The following is a 15,539-nucleotide window of genomic DNA, read 5'->3' as shown; positions in this document are numbered from 1 at the left end:
TGCAATGGGTTCAGCCAGTCAGGTTTTATTCCCCCACCATGTACCTCTGAAAAGATTGGTTAGGAAAGCCAAGGCATTTTCCCCTCTCTTCTCCTCTACCAATTACTAAGCAACCACAAAAAGGCCATGCACAAATTTTACAACACCTGATAAAGAATAGATACAAAAACCTGTTCACTGCGCCAGTTGGCGATCTTGCATCACCACTCCTTCATTGTTCTGCTTAGGCCGTGCGTCACATGACTCACCCCTAGAGGAGCTGTAATTTAACAACATTCACCCCTGCACACACAGAAAGATATGCCCAAAACCATCAAGTCACCGTCCTTGCCCTGTACAGCAACACAAAGGTACACTCCACACACCTAGGACCAGACCACTTTTACTTTACAGTGCTAAAAATGAACCTACCACCACTATCAGAGCAGTACTTGTTTCTGGTCCTATATCTGGGGGAGGGGACACAGTACAACCTGGGCCACCTGAAGGTTTGGGGGAGCCTCCAACAAGGGTCTCAGAGAGCCTTGCAGTGGTGACACAGATGATGAGGCGCTCACTGCTCTCAAGATGATCTGCAGAACAAACACCTGCGCATTTTCGGAGTACCAATGAACACAGCTTAAAATCTTTCGGACTAAATATTTTAATACAGCAAAAGGCAGAGTTCTGTGTTCTTTACTCCCTTTTAACATTACAGTATGGTCAGTGAGAAACAGTATTCATCTGTGCACTCACATAGCTGTCTGGCCTGAAAAGGAACATCTCTGTCTTACAGAAAATCTACCATAAGAGGCAGGCCTTCACTTTCATGCTCTACTCACTAGTCAGGCTGCTTCTGCACCAGCAGACTGTAACCCACGGTCCAGCAACTCACTCCTCATGCCGCCCAATTCTAAAATAAAAATAAAGAAATGCTCCTGCTTGAATAGTCTAAAGTAGTCTTATTCAGAGTTGCTGCCTCAACTGTGGCAACTGAGGGATGGATCTACTGCCCACTCCTTGACTTATGTAAACGCTAATTCAATTTCAACTCCATTAAAAGCAAAAAACCCAGTTTCACAGGATTTGTAAATGAAAGCATCCACCAGAGTCTGTAGTTACTCCAGATTTACATGACAATTCCCAAGCAGGACAGAGAAGTGTTGAGCAAATCTGTAACACTATCAAGGAAGAGTTACAATGCAAAGCATAATTCTACCAGTAATAAACATCAAAGGTAAAAAGGGCTACAAGATGAAGACAGCTTGGCATTCTCAGTGAGCTGAGATGCAGAACTATATCACCTTTCTTAGCTATTTATTTTCCTTTAAAAAATTGTTTTTGAAGGATTTGGCTAAACATTTTTAAATAATTCTATTAAAAAATGTAAAAAACAGGCGTGTAGGTCAACTGTTTTAAGAATGGCTTTATCTTTCATAATGGGTATCTGGATTGATACTACAAGAGAATTAAATCCTTAGCAAGACAGGGCACAATATACTACTATACTATAGCTTTTTTTTAATCCAGTTACCATTAGCACAGTTCATAGTTTATTCTGCTGTCTTCACACTTTCTCCAACTTTGTCAGTATTTCAACCAGCAGGATTTACTTTCTCCAGCTTTCAGTCTTCCCTTCTAAACTGTCATTAAATTGATGTTTGTAAATATACATATAATTATACTCATTTTATAAATGAGTAATGTCTAAAATAGTGCTGGCCATGGCAGCCAAGGGAATGAAATGTGTTATTAAAACATGCATGATCTGATAATTTGAGTGTTTAAAAATCATATACATTAAAAATGGAACCAACTGAATACCAAGTATCAAGCCATTCCTCAGACTGTCAAAATATGCAGGCCTAGTAGTATGAAAATAAAGTCTGACCTGAGCTGTGAAAGCCATGGTTCACCGACCTTTGGGAAGTGCATTTTCTAGTAGATGCAGAGAAAAAGGTACAGTATTTCCTCAATTCACACCAGGAAGATCAAGGTCAGTTAATAATCCAGATTAGGGTTTTTTGGTTGTTGTTGTTCTTGTTTTTTTGTTTTTGAGACAGGGTCCCACTATGTAATTCAGGCTGGCCTTGAAGTCACTATGTAGCCCAGGCTGGCCTCAAACTCACAGGGATCCTTCTGCCTCAGCCTCCCAGGTGCTGTGATTACAGGCATGTTCCACCACACCCAGCCAGGGCTCATTTTAATGCCTCCCTTTAGGCCATCCTGAAAACCTTCCTCTTAAAATCTCAGGTTGGGCAAACAGAAATTTATTACCATGACAGGATTTACCATCAAAACATTCCTAGCTGAAGCAAGAAGAAGCACAGTAGAAAAACAGCAACTGTATCATACATCCCTGGGGAGGAAGTTTTTAAAGTCTCCCCTTCCACCCTACAAAAAAGCATTTCATCTCATGGGGTTATCTCTATTTAAGGCCCTAGGTGCGGATTTTGGCTTGGTCATTGTTTTAACACTGATCCAACTGCAACCTTTCTCTTATATTTCACAAAGTGATATCCATATGTGAAATGGTAATTAAAATCTTATGTTTTAAAGTTTATACTTGATGCTGCTACATCATTAGAATGCTTTTCATTAAACAAAAAAAGCTGCAGGTCTTCACTTACAGTACCATGCACTATGAGTAGCTAAGGCATTCGTTTGGCACTAGAGAGAAAATTAGAGAGACAGCTAACTTTACTTTCATTATCATTTTTAACATCAATAGAAATAGGTGAGTACCTTTTGTTTGAATTCCTACTACACTTTAATCACAGAATGCTCTTTTAGATAGTTTGAAATGTTAACTGTTAAAACAAGAAAACAAAGACCTCTGTACAGCCTGTCAAAATAACTGACATTTTGTGGTAGAAAATTCTGCAGCTCCATCAAAATACCTTTCAAGTGGCATTGAGAATTGTTTTCATCATCAAAAACATTCAAATTTTGTATACACACCAGACTAGTGATTTTTCTACCTCTTATAATGGACTAAAAAGTGTACACATTTAAAAATATCCTGGCTCCTTTTCATCAATCATAAACACATTAGGGAAGCACAATGCCCTCTGGAAAAGCAGTATCCAAATTTTAAGATTTAACACATGAGGAAATGGAGAAGGGGGCACTGAAAGAGAATACATGACTATATGGTGATAATTTATGTCATAAGGAAACACAGCATTCATAATGTCTATGAGGTGAATCAAATGCAGCTGGATGCAACTTAGACTAAGTACATTAGAACAGACTCCAGAAAATTCAAGCCTAAAGGCAGAGCCCCTCAAACTTCTCTGAGAATTATCACTTTGAACACAGTACTCAGCACGATGCAATGGATTCAATTTTCTAAATCTGCAGGTATTATTAAACTAGCACTTTTTTCAGGTTATCGTGTGGCTATATTTTTTAAGTCCTCCTGCTGTCAGAATGTGTCACCTCCCTCACATACATGACAGAAGAGTGAAGACTACAGTACATGTGCACAACACCTGGACCTCCCATTGCTTTCAGGGTTCCTTTTTGGTTCTTTTTCATCATGCAATCCTCAAACTGCTGCGTGGAAAACTACTGACATAGACTTAACAGAAAGACTTGTAGGCAGCTGTTAAAACAGTATAAACTTGAAATCATAAACATCCCTTATTACATAAACAAAGTACTGTATATTTGTTTCTTTTAAAAAAAGACAAATAAGAAACCGACAGCCAAACCCCTTAGATTATAGTTACTCCTTGACAATGTAGCTTGGTTTAAAGTGTGTCTGAAATCAATCACCTTATAAGGCAAGAAGACCAAAGACAGAACAAGGGGAGGGTGGGTTGAAAGGAAGGAGGGTAGAAAGCAAAGCACAACTTATGAACACATAATTCTATTGTCTGTGATTAAAGTCCTTTACTTTTTAGCACCACATTAAACGATTTTACATAGCCAGTCACTTAATGAAATCCAACAAACTCTTCAAGAGTTCTGGGGATCTGGTCTTGGTAGTTAATGTCATTAGCCCGAACTGCTCGGGCAGCCAGGCACTTGAGACTCATCTTCATTTGAGTTTTAAGCAGTATTTCCGATACCCCGGTTGTACTTTTGTCCAGCGGAGTCTTGTTCTGCTTATTTGTCATGTCCGTGTGCGCGCCCGCTTCCACCAGGCTGATGATGATAGAGTGCAAGGTCAAAAAATCACTGATGGGCCTGTTGTACTGGACAATGATATGCAGGGCACTGTTGCCCTCGTTGTCCACAGCGTTTACCTCTGCACCACAGTCCAAAAGGAGCTTGGTGACCAGTGCATTTGGGAAGCTGCAGACATCGTTGGTGTGGAAATCATCCACAGGGGTGTTAGAGTTGACAGCTAGATGCAGCAAGGTGAAACCTTCACGAGTTCTGGGGTCCAGGTGGATCAGGTTATAGATCTGCTTGTTAATTTTGCACTGATCTTCCTCACTGCACTGTGTTTTGGTAGAAATGCACACTAAATACAGAAAGGTGTAGAGATTACATTCATAATTGTCCATGGCACTGTGGACATCAGCATCAGAGATATTTTTTACCCTGTTCATACTCTGTTCTATTTCCAAGACGCTGCACCGCAAGACACACTCTATGTCCGGGGCCTTCACAGTTTCATTCAAATGTATCATCTGTGAGAAAACTTGAGCAAATCGCAGAAGATCCTTGTGGGTATTTCTGTTGCCTTTCTGCCTGAGGTGCAGGGCATGAAGCCACAACTTGATACACTGCTCAAATTCCATGTTATCCGCATAAACAGCGCCCCTGTAAATGATGGGATGGGAAACATCAATGTTGTCAGCACCTAAAATCCGTTCCCGAACTATAAGGCCTTCCATGTGAAGAGCATCTCTGTCCTGCCGAATAGACTCCAGTTCCTGAGGGTTTCTACATTCAGTTCTATTCCCGTAGGCATGGATTGGTGGGAGAACCTCTTTTTCAAGAATGTTATCACCATCTTGAAACCGCTCCAACATGGCTAAGTATAAATAGTGGTAGGTCTTCATGATGTCATAGTTCTCGCGGTCATTTGCAAAGGAGGCACCCAGGAGTTCCAAAGCTTCGATCCGACTTCTTCGGTCACAGTCAGCATGAGAGAGCAACAGTTCCACGACATCAGCTTTACAGCTTTCGGCAGCTACCTTCAACGGTGTCATCCCATGGCCATTCACTACTATCGCCGCTCGCCATTTGATCAGCTCTTTCACAATATCTATGTGCCCGGCCTCCGCTGCAAAGTGCAACGCCGTGGCTCCACAATGTGCTTTTGCATTGGGATCAGCTCGCTGCTCTAGAAGGTATCGGACCACGTCAGTGTGTCCCTTATAGGCTGCAATCATTAGGCAGGTGTTGTCATACTTGTTGGCAATGCTGATGTTGGCATTATTCTCTACCAAGTATTTCACAATGTCCAGTCTGCCGTCAAAGCATGCTGCACGCAGAGGGGTGGAGTTAGTCACTGTGGTATGGTTCACGTTGGCTCCATGGCTGACCAGAAGTTTAACAACTTCAAAATGTCCTGCTCCTGCAGCACACCAAAGAGCAGTGGCACCATCAATGACATACCTACACGTGAAAAGAACACAGTTAGACAAAGAGGCCATGCACCCCAACTTCAGTGTAAGGGTGTGTTCATCTGCACAGACAGACCTCGCTCTCCAGAACACTAACAAAACATCAGTTTCAGTGAAAACAAAAACAAGTGACTTCAGCAAAGCACTCTGCATAGTACTTGTACTTACTATGAGCATAATAAATAAATCATTATCACTGTTATTTCCAAAGTACATATTTTTTAAAAACTAAAACAATCACTTTTTTAGTAGCAACAGTAAAATTTCAAAAAACAGGGTGAAGGTTATAACATCCTTGCTACTAAGGTGAGAGTGCTCTAAAACTGCAGCCCATTCCGCCCCCAGCCTCCTCACAAGCCTCCAGGCAGCAGTTTCTCTCAATCTGGAAAGCAACTCCGATCTCTACATTTACACTGTGTTAGATTGTGCTTTAAGAAAAAACAATGAAGCAGATCAGCTTCCCCTAAGATTTCCTAAGCAAATCAAAATTATACTTGCTCTACTATAGCAATGACAGTGCAAGTTATTGTTCCATACAATACAGATCGACCACATAAACAACACTGAGCAAAAGCAGCCAGGGGAATCCAGCACCTGTAACATGGCATTTAGTTACCTGTTTGCAGGGTTAGCACAAAGGTACCAGTTACCCCGGAGGAGGCTGTGGTGTTAGATGTCAAGATACCACTGCCTTTGGGGTGGCGCTCAGTCAGCGACTTCATCAACTCAATGACCACCTGGTGAAACTTTACACACTTACAATGAATGCATTTTTCTGAGTATGTTATACCCCAAGTTAAAAGTTTTAAAATATGTATGTGTACATGTGTATTTGTATACCATGTGTATCTATGCATTCCTCAAGCAAACTACTATGGGGAAAAAATATTAACAGCAGGAAAAATCTAGTTTTTTGGAAAAACCAAACAGGTATCTTCCCCGACACGACTGGATTTTGTGGCTTCAAATTTATCACGTGCTTTCTGAGTATCTTGCATGTGCTATGTTTGCTACTTAACACACAAAATTAGTCTCTTGCTAGGAAGTCAATCTTTTCCAACTTTCCACTTTTAATTTTCGCCCATCTCATTTCCCCAATTTAATCCTACTACTGTACTGACCCTAAGACCAAAAAAATAGACATTTGTTGAACATTCAGATCCACTGTGCCAGAACCAGTAAGTATATGCGGAAATGTTAAAGGGAAGTCAAAGCATCACTCACTAGAGCAGCCAAAAATCTTACTAGTGAGCTCCTCGCTCTAAGGACTTACACTGTGGCTTGGTCAAATTTTATCTCCCATGAAGCAAAAAAGAGTAGTTTCTAGCCGGGCGTGGTGGCACACACCTATAATCCCAGCACTCAGGAGGCTGAAGCAGGAGGATCTCTGTGAGTTCGAGACCAGCCTGGGCTATATAGTGAGTTCCAAGTCAGTCTCAACTACATAGTGAGACCCTGTTTCAAAAAACAAAAACAAACAAACAAACAAACAAAAAAGAGTAGTTTCTGGGATGGTGCCTCCCACATCCAGATGCTTCCAATGCGATGGCATCAGGGGAAGGGGCCTTTGCAAAGTGCCCTGGGGCTGGGGCCTGGGGCTCCTCCATCCTCACAGAGGCAGCGACACTCTCCTCCCCTCAGGAAGAAGCAGCCCTCTCCAGAAAGTGAACCTGCTGGCACCTTGGTCCTGGACCTTCTAGCCTCCAGACAGTGAGAAATAAATAGTCATTCTTTATAAATCCCCAAGCCTTGCTTATTTTGTTATAGCAGCACAAAATGGACTAAAAAATATAAATATTATGGTTCATTCCTAGTTAACACCACAAAAAGCCACCCATCATCACTTTTGCTACAAATAAACTACTTTATAACAAATCAGGCAATTACTTCTTAAGTTTCAAAAAAATGACACAATGTTTCTAAGCAAACGCCTCCTTAGTAACCAACTATAAGGGGGTAACACTAACTCAAAAGAGGCCTGAAGCCAGGCATGGTGGCACATGCCTGTAATGCCAGTACTCTGGGAGGCTGAGACAGGAGGATGGCAAGTCCAAGCTCTGCCTGGGCAACTCAGCAATCAGTGAAAACCTGCCTCAAAATAAAATTAAGAAAGGGCTGGGAAGCATGGGGCAGTGGCGCACACCTGTAATCCCGGAGGCTGAGGCAAGAGGATGGCTGTGAGTTCGAGACCAGCCTGGGATACATAGTGAGTTCCAGGTCAGTCTCAACTGCATAATGAGAGGCAGGGCTTGACAATACTAGAAATTCCTTTATCTAGGTGGCAACCTCATAGATGGAGATTAGGGAAAAATGTTCACCAATCTGAACACTTAAGAGTCTGTGCATTTTCCTGTACATAAAATATTCCTCCAAAAAAACAGAAGCTTTCTGAAGTTTCTTTTAAATTTTTTTAAATGAAATTTGGGGTAGGATCTGGCTCAGTGCACAAAGCCCTGAATTCAATCCCCAACACCACCAAAAAAAAAAAGCTTTACTTAATTGTTTAGGCTTTGTTTTTGTTTTTTAATGAAGAATCACTACACCTGGGGATGTAGCTCAGTGGGAGAGTGCTTGCCTATTAGGCCCTGGATTCAATTATCCAGCAGTAGTAAGGTAACATATTATGGCAGTGATATGCTTTAATAGTTCTAACTAGACTTTTGCAACAGTCCAGTTTAATTAAAATTTGTTACATTTTTGTCATGATTACATATGGAGCTCAATAAAAAGTATTTCACTGTCCAAAAAATACCATTTGCAACAGCATCAGAAAAATATCAATATCTAGTAATAAACCAATGAAAAATGTACAAGACTTACACACTAGAAATTACAAAACAGTACTCAGGTAAATAGAAGAAAACCTAAATAAATGGAGAAGTAATCTGGATTCATAGTTTAACAGACTTAATAGTGTTCAGATTTAAATTCTTCACAAAAATCACCTACATATTTGATAGATTTCAAATCAAAATCCCAGCAAGTTGTGTGTGTCACATGCACATGGGTATAGAAAGTGAACGGGCAATTCCAAAAAGTATATGGAAATGCAACCAAGATAATCTTGAGGAAAAAAATAAAGTTTGAGAACAAGATAATTAAGACAAGTGCACTGGTACAAGGACAAAACAATATATCAACAGAAAAAAAAAACCTTCAGAAACAGACTCACACATAGTCACTGGGTTTGTGACAAAGCTCTGGTGAAATTCCAGTAAAGAGGTTTTTTTAACAAATAATGCTGAAGCAACTAAATATATATTCTTAAACAAAATTTTAAAAACATCACAAAAGAAAAAAAGACTCAATGACTTATTACACTTCAGTAAAATTAAGAACTTTTAATTATCAAAAGACATTACTATATTCTGAAACAGAGTAAGCAATCCTCCCACTGGGAGAAGACACCTGCAATAAACATATGTGACAAATCAAATCAGGCAAACTATTTTTAAGAAATGGCTTAAAGAACTGACAAGTATACCTCACAAAATACCGTAATGGCCAATATACAAAAACATTCAAAAGAATTTCTCACCAGAAAATCCAAACTGAAACCAACAGTGACCAATAACACCCGTGAGAGTGAATGAAATGAAGACTGAAAGGACAATGCTAAGCGTGGACCAGGATGTGAGCAACTGAAACTCACTGCTGGAGGAAACTGCGGGAAGGAACGTAGCTGGCTCAAGCTGTGGGCAAGCTGTGTGGCTGTGAGTTACCTCCATGTCTACTTCAAGACTCCCTGAGACACCAAAGGGAAATTACTGCAAACGCTCACCAAGACATACACAAGGATGTTCCCAGGGTTTGCATAAGTCAAACACTGAAAACCAAATACTCATTAAAAGAAAAATGGACACTACACAGCATTAAAACAAGAAATTATTGATGAAACTACATGCTAAATCTCATGGATAATGGGTCATGCAGAAAAACCAGGCAAACACACAAGAATAAACTGTCTAATTTCATTCATAGGAAGTTCAAGTACAGGGAGAATAATCTGTGGTAACAGAAGTCCAAACAATCATACTGGGGGAGGAGGGGAATGACTGAGAGAAGGGACACGGGGAAATTTGGGGTGATTAGAATAATTTAGACTTTGAACTAGAAAGCTATCACAAAGATGTTCACTTTAGATTCATGTGCTTTACTAGACATATCTAAAATATGTAATTAAAAGCAAAAGAGGCACAAATGACTTTAAAGAGAAGTTTAAATAAATACAAATAATTTATATCAAATACCTTAGATGTGTCAAGCACCACAATAACTGCTTAGTATGTAATATATCTCATTTAATCCTCAAAACAACCTCACACCAAAACATCTACTAAGCGGATACTACTACTATTTTACAGCACAGAGCTAAGAGGTCTAAAGGAGCTCAGATATACAAAAGTACTCCAAGTACCATAAACTGCATCAAATGAAGTAAGCACGATGTTATGGTTCAAAGATTTATTTCCATTTAAAGTGTATTTTTTCAAACTGATTACTAAGGTCATCTACCAAATAAACAAATACACAGGCAATATATGGTTATAGTTACATGGTTAATAACAATGTTTCTTTGCACTGGTTTTTAAAATATAAAAATATTCACATTGTATAATATGAATCCAGACTACCTAAAACTTCAGAAATGTTACCTTAAATAGGTACTTATACACATTAGTAATTAAAGTATAACCAACCCTTTTAAAGATGAAAATGGAGACAAAAGTTGGAATGTATTTCTGACCTCAAACTTTGGAAATCTATGTTATAAAAATGAAAATTAATTACAAATATGTACTTCACTTGGACTGAATCACGGCCTCATGCATGCCAGGCAAGCGCTCTATCACTGAGCTACACCCCTAGTCCCTTCATTGGATTTTTATACCAGAAACTATTTGGTCATTTTAATATTTTTCTTGGTATAGTCCAACAAGTTCCATTATTTCCCTTTGATGACAGAATCCTCATAAAAGTTATAATTACCTGCCAGTCACGGCAGTGCACACCTGTAATTCCAGCTACTCGAGATGCTGAAGCAGGACAATCACAAGTTTAAGGTCAGACTGGGTAATTCATAAACTTATCTGTCACATTCCTGCCTATAAAATCTAGCTAAACTTACATCGCTTCAAAACAAAATACCAAATGCATTTAAAGATATAATGAACTTACTGCAATATTTACTAAGTCCTATGAAAGAAACACGATATAAAACAATGACTTTAAAGGTGTAGGGAAGGTGTGATACGTAGGGGAAGAACAAAAAGGGAAAAGAAAACAATGTGAGAGAATGAAAAGATGATAAAAATGAGAATCAAGACTTGCCATGTAAAGGTACATGATCCCAACAATGAATGTAACTGTACTGTATCCCTAAATGTACCAATAAACTCAATAAAAAAAAAAGATATAATAAAATATTAGCAACTAATAAAATAGATCATTTATAACAAAAAACAAAAAAAACAATGACTTTTCTAGTGTCAGTCCACATTGTAATGCAAATTCTCTATTATGTTTCATAATTTTAAAAACTGTAATGTGATATTAACCTTGTCAAACAATAAGTATGCATCAGATCACAGAAAGTTTTCACAATGAGAGACATTTCTCATGCTTGCAATCCAGCTACCTAAGTGTACCTCAGTTCCTATGAGGATGAGGCAGGAGGATCCAAGTTCAAGGACAACATGGGCAACACAGACCCTGTCTCAAAATAAAAAGGGTTGGCGATGTAGCCCAGTGGTACACACTTGACAATCATATATGAGGGCCTGTGTCCTGTGTTCAATCCCTAGTACACAGAGAGTGGGGAGCAAGTGCCAGGTAGGATGGTGCACACCTGGGATCCCAGTACTTGGAAGGCTGAAGCAGAAGGATCTAGAGTTCAAGACTTGCCTAGAATATTTAGCAAGACCCTGCCACAAAAAAAAAAAAAAAAAAAAAAAAAAAAAAGGACCAAGAATGAGTGAGAGAGAGAGACATTTCTTATCACAAGGCTAAATTAATCAATTTCCTGATTCAATTTGAAATAGAAACACCTGGATCAAGCATTTGAAATGGAAATAAAAATTTTTAATATATAAAACCAGTACTTTCACCAAATTCCTTAAAATCATTTACTGGCTCAAATGTAGTTCCTTGAAATACATATTTCCAGTGACTCGCTAGTAACAAACTACAGAAATGACTTCTCAAAGTACAGCTCCGTCAAAGGCCTTCCAAATTATGGTCCTCTTCCTCTACCTGGGCCCTTGTGCACTAGCACCAACACTGAAGAGGAGGGGCTCAAGCCTGGGTATTTGCACCAGTGCTGCGCTCCCCCAGTCACAGCAGCAAACCTCTGTAGGACAGGCAATCCCAGCAACATCTGCACACAGCAGCCAGGCCCTTACAACCCACACCTGCTCAGCATTCCAGGCTGCAGGACGCCTCCTCTTTGTTCTCTGCCATTTCCACAACACTGAGCAACTGCCTGTTCTCCAACCAAACATTCTTTCATTCCCCACTCATGTGATTTTCTTGTCCACTTACCTGTCAATTTTGGTGTGCAAGTTAAGCCATAAGGAAAATAATCTCAAATATTGCTTCTAAAAAATGTGAAGGACTCAAATTATCAACACGGTGCTTAATCCAGGCAGTGGTTTCTTTCTTGAGATTCTACTTTGAATTGAGTTTCCTAAGGTACTCAAAGTTTTTAGATGAAACACAGATTTTTCTTTAAAAATTATTTTAAGGGCTGGGGTGTACCTCAGTGGTAGAGTGCTTGTCCAGCATGTGTGAGGCCCTGGGTTTGATCCCCAGGTCCTCCCACCCCCAAATCTATTTTAAAACAGTGGCTATTTTTATGTAATCTCTCTTATACACACAAAAAAGTCACACATCAAATAATTACACAGATACACTTGTATGAGATGAAGCTAAAAAGACATTCTAAAAAGACAAATGTCAAGTACATCAGAGACATTTTAAATAAAAATATTAACAAGATGATGATTAATTTGGCCAAAACTTGAAATGATGGTATGCAAATAACTAAAAATTAGAAATATTAATCTACCTCAGCACAGAAGAACAATTTGTCACCCCCACCTGGCCACAGGTCTCAAACACTAATGAATCTACCCTAGAGGGACCAACTAAGTACTTCAAGGCCACTCCAAGGCTGGGGAGGTGGGTCAGTGGGGAGCACTTGCCTCAGGTGCTGGAGGCCCTGGGTTCCATTCCCAGCAGCACAAAACAAAAAGCAGCCCCCAAGGGATGAGTGAGAGTCATACTGTTAATACCGCTCAGGCCCACACTGTCACAGTGTCTGCAATGAGGGCAAAGAGAAACCATCACATTTGCTAGTAACTGTTTTTCTGGTTTTAAATGCCAAACTGACTGGGATAAACAGCAATATAATCTCACATTCTGGTGTGAGTAGGCAGCAAGGTGCCCACAAATTTAATTCTTCTCTTTTATTAATTGGTAAACTCAAAAGTAGAAACCTTACATTTCTTCTGTACACTCATAGAATGTGACACAGGGTTAGGACTCCGACAGGCATTTAATAAATAAAATAAATACTGAATACTTTAACATAATACATTCATAATTGAAATAATCCATAAGCTAGACAGATTATACATAGATTCCAGAAGGCACAAAGTTGGAAATTGTGAAACTGCAGTTCACCAATTTCAATCTTGGTATTTTATGCAAGGGCCATCACAATTTGATCTCCACCCCTCTCCAGTCTCCCCACAATCTCTCTCTTAATTGCCCCAGTTTGAATCTCTTCTTTAGACAGCACTGAAATGCTTGTCATTGCAAGTATACCAGGCTAATATCCCTCTTTCTCACATCATCTTTTAAACTCAGCTCAAATGTCACCTCCTCTGTGAAGTCTTCCCTGACTCTCCCATGAAAAGCTGAGTATTCCCCCTCCTGTCCTCCCTCGCTAGGCCAAAAGATTTCCATGAGTTTAAATGTCATAGCATCTGCAATTACTCATTTATGTGCCTACTTCTCTCTCTTTCATCACCTTCCATTGTGGGAACACTGTGTCATTCATCTCTGCACACTAATCCCTATCACAGAATCCAGCACACAGTAGGTGTTCAATAAACGTTTGCTCACTGAATCCCTTCATTTGTCCAGTACAAAATACCGGACAAGGTAAACCACTAAACAACCTCAATTCTAGTCACCTCAGGTTCTTTTACCACCTCAAAGTAGCTTTCTCTGATGATCCAAGAGGTCAGCGGCAAGCAAAGCCATTCTAAATTCTTTAGAAAACTATTTCCTCTCCCAACTGTTCTCCCTTATCCACAAAGACCTCAGCGCGCCTTAAATCCAACTGTTCTCCCTTATCCACAAAGACCTCAGCAAGCTCCTTAATTCCCCACATCTGCTGCTGCAGACATTCTTATCAAGAAGATACAGGTGCTTGTAGAGCTGAAAAGGTACTGAGGCTCAGGGGTCACTCGCAGCACTCCTTCTCTAGGTGCGGGTAAGACTGAGAGAATACAGGAAGTTAGGACACAGAAGCCACCCGGAGAAGGAAAGCAAACACGAACTGGATTACCATATAATATCTACACAAGTGGTCCTAGAAAGAAGCCACCACCCAAGGCTGACATGTCGTTTAAAATGTAACACTCAGAAATATTTTCCACTCATCTAAACCAGAATAAATTGCTTTCATTATATCAACCAAAATTTAACATTGCCCTTAACATCTTTTTTTAAGAAGAAATGCTTTTTGAATCAGGTTTTAACCAGGTGGTTTTGAAGCACAAAAACTAAACATACGTCTTACATTTGGATCCCACCTACTTCAAAAGAAGAAAATGCTAAAATAGTTATGTATTGGTAGGAATAAAGAAAAACAAATACAATCCAGGAAGCAAAACCTTTTATCAGCCATAATCTGTAAGACATTTCATAATCCTTCCGCACAGAAAAGAGGATAAGGTCAAAACTGACCATTCTGTGTTCATTACCATACCCAAAATATGTACAACTAACTCAGGACAGATGTTAAGTTGTGACATCAATTTCTGAAACCCCCATCTTCAGTAACAGTAAATGATCAAGCCTCCTAACAACATCACAGTGTAACATGTAATTAACAATGGCATCATCATCTACAGCAGGTCCAGCGCTACCCCCAGCAAGGTGGAAAGACTCAATCGTGTCTAGAGAGGTTTGAGTAGCCTCGTGAAAATCCCTCAAAAGGCTACAGCTGCTGGTGGTTCTAGGGGCCTATTTTGATTAAAAGCCCCAGTAACCTTCTGAACATTTACCAGCCAACTCGCTTTGTACGTCAGAGAGCCAGGTGTCCAAATAACTCTACAGGATCTTCAATTTTAATTGCTGACCTTGTTAATTTCTGATCTCGGTTAGGAAGCCCAGTACAGATAAAGCTAAAACCTGGGAACGCAGCCGCCCTTCCATCCTGCTGGTTCACAATCTAGTGAACCCGCCCAGAAAAGGAATTAAGAGACAGGGATGGGCAGCAAAACGTGGAATGGAGCATTCGCCTTGGCAAATAAAAATCTGCACGGAGTGCGTACCCACATGGAGGGCGAGGGAAGGAGAAGAGGACCCATGAATTGGTGGGAAGCTGGAGCCGGGATGTACCTACCCGTCGAAGCGGACGGTGCCGGTCTGCTGGGTCTGCACTCGGTAATGCTCTAACAGCAAGCGCACCACCTTCGCGTGCCCGTTGCGGGCCGCGATGATGAGGGGCGTGGAGCGCTGCCCTCCCTGCTGGCTGACATAGCCAAGCAGGTAGCGGATGTCGCTCTCAGACCGGTTGAGCAGCAAGGCGGCCAGAGTCAGCACCTTGCCCTCGCTGGCCGCCTTGTACACATAGCCAGCCAGGCCCTCCATGGCCGCCGCCAACTCCAACACCCGTTTGGTCGCCACCGCTGCTGCCGCCTTGCGCCCCCGGAGGCCGCGTCCGCCAGCACTTCAGATCTG

The 15,539-nt window shown here is 40.5% G+C and overlaps 1 protein-coding gene across 1 annotated transcript; it reads right to left on the bottom strand.

Moving 5' to 3' along the window:
* Positions 1 to 2,108: 2,108 nt before the first annotated feature.
* On the bottom strand, positions 2,109 to 15,533 carry Fem1b (fem-1 homolog B). The gene is made up of 2 exons (XM_010643306.2): positions 15,202 to 15,533; positions 2,109 to 5,556 (listed from the first exon to the last, which is right to left on the bottom strand). The coding sequence occupies exons 1-2, from the start codon at positions 15,447 to 15,449 to the stop codon at positions 3,921 to 3,923; spliced, it is 1,884 nt and encodes a 627-aa protein (XP_010641608.1). The 5' UTR covers positions 15,450 to 15,533; the 3' UTR covers positions 2,109 to 3,920.
* Positions 15,534 to 15,539: the final 6 nt, after the last annotated feature.

Source organism: Fukomys damarensis, unplaced genomic scaffold (assembly GCF_012274545.1).
Source record: "Fukomys damarensis isolate Sample0158 unplaced genomic scaffold, DMR_v1.0_HiC HiC_scaffold_25, whole genome shotgun sequence".
Taxonomy (NCBI): Eukaryota; Metazoa; Chordata; class Mammalia; order Rodentia; family Bathyergidae; genus Fukomys; species Fukomys damarensis.
This window is presented reverse-complemented; position numbering and strand designations above follow the sequence as displayed.

Coding starts and splice junctions, on each gene's coding strand:
- Fem1b (XM_010643306.2), bottom strand. CDS start 15,449: ATGGAGGGCCTGGCTGGCTATGTGTACAAGGCGGCCAGCGAGGGCAAG. Junction 5,557..15,201: donor GGCACCGTCCGCTTCGACGG/GTAGGTACATCC, acceptor TTTCACGTGTAG/GTATGTCATTGATGGTGCCA.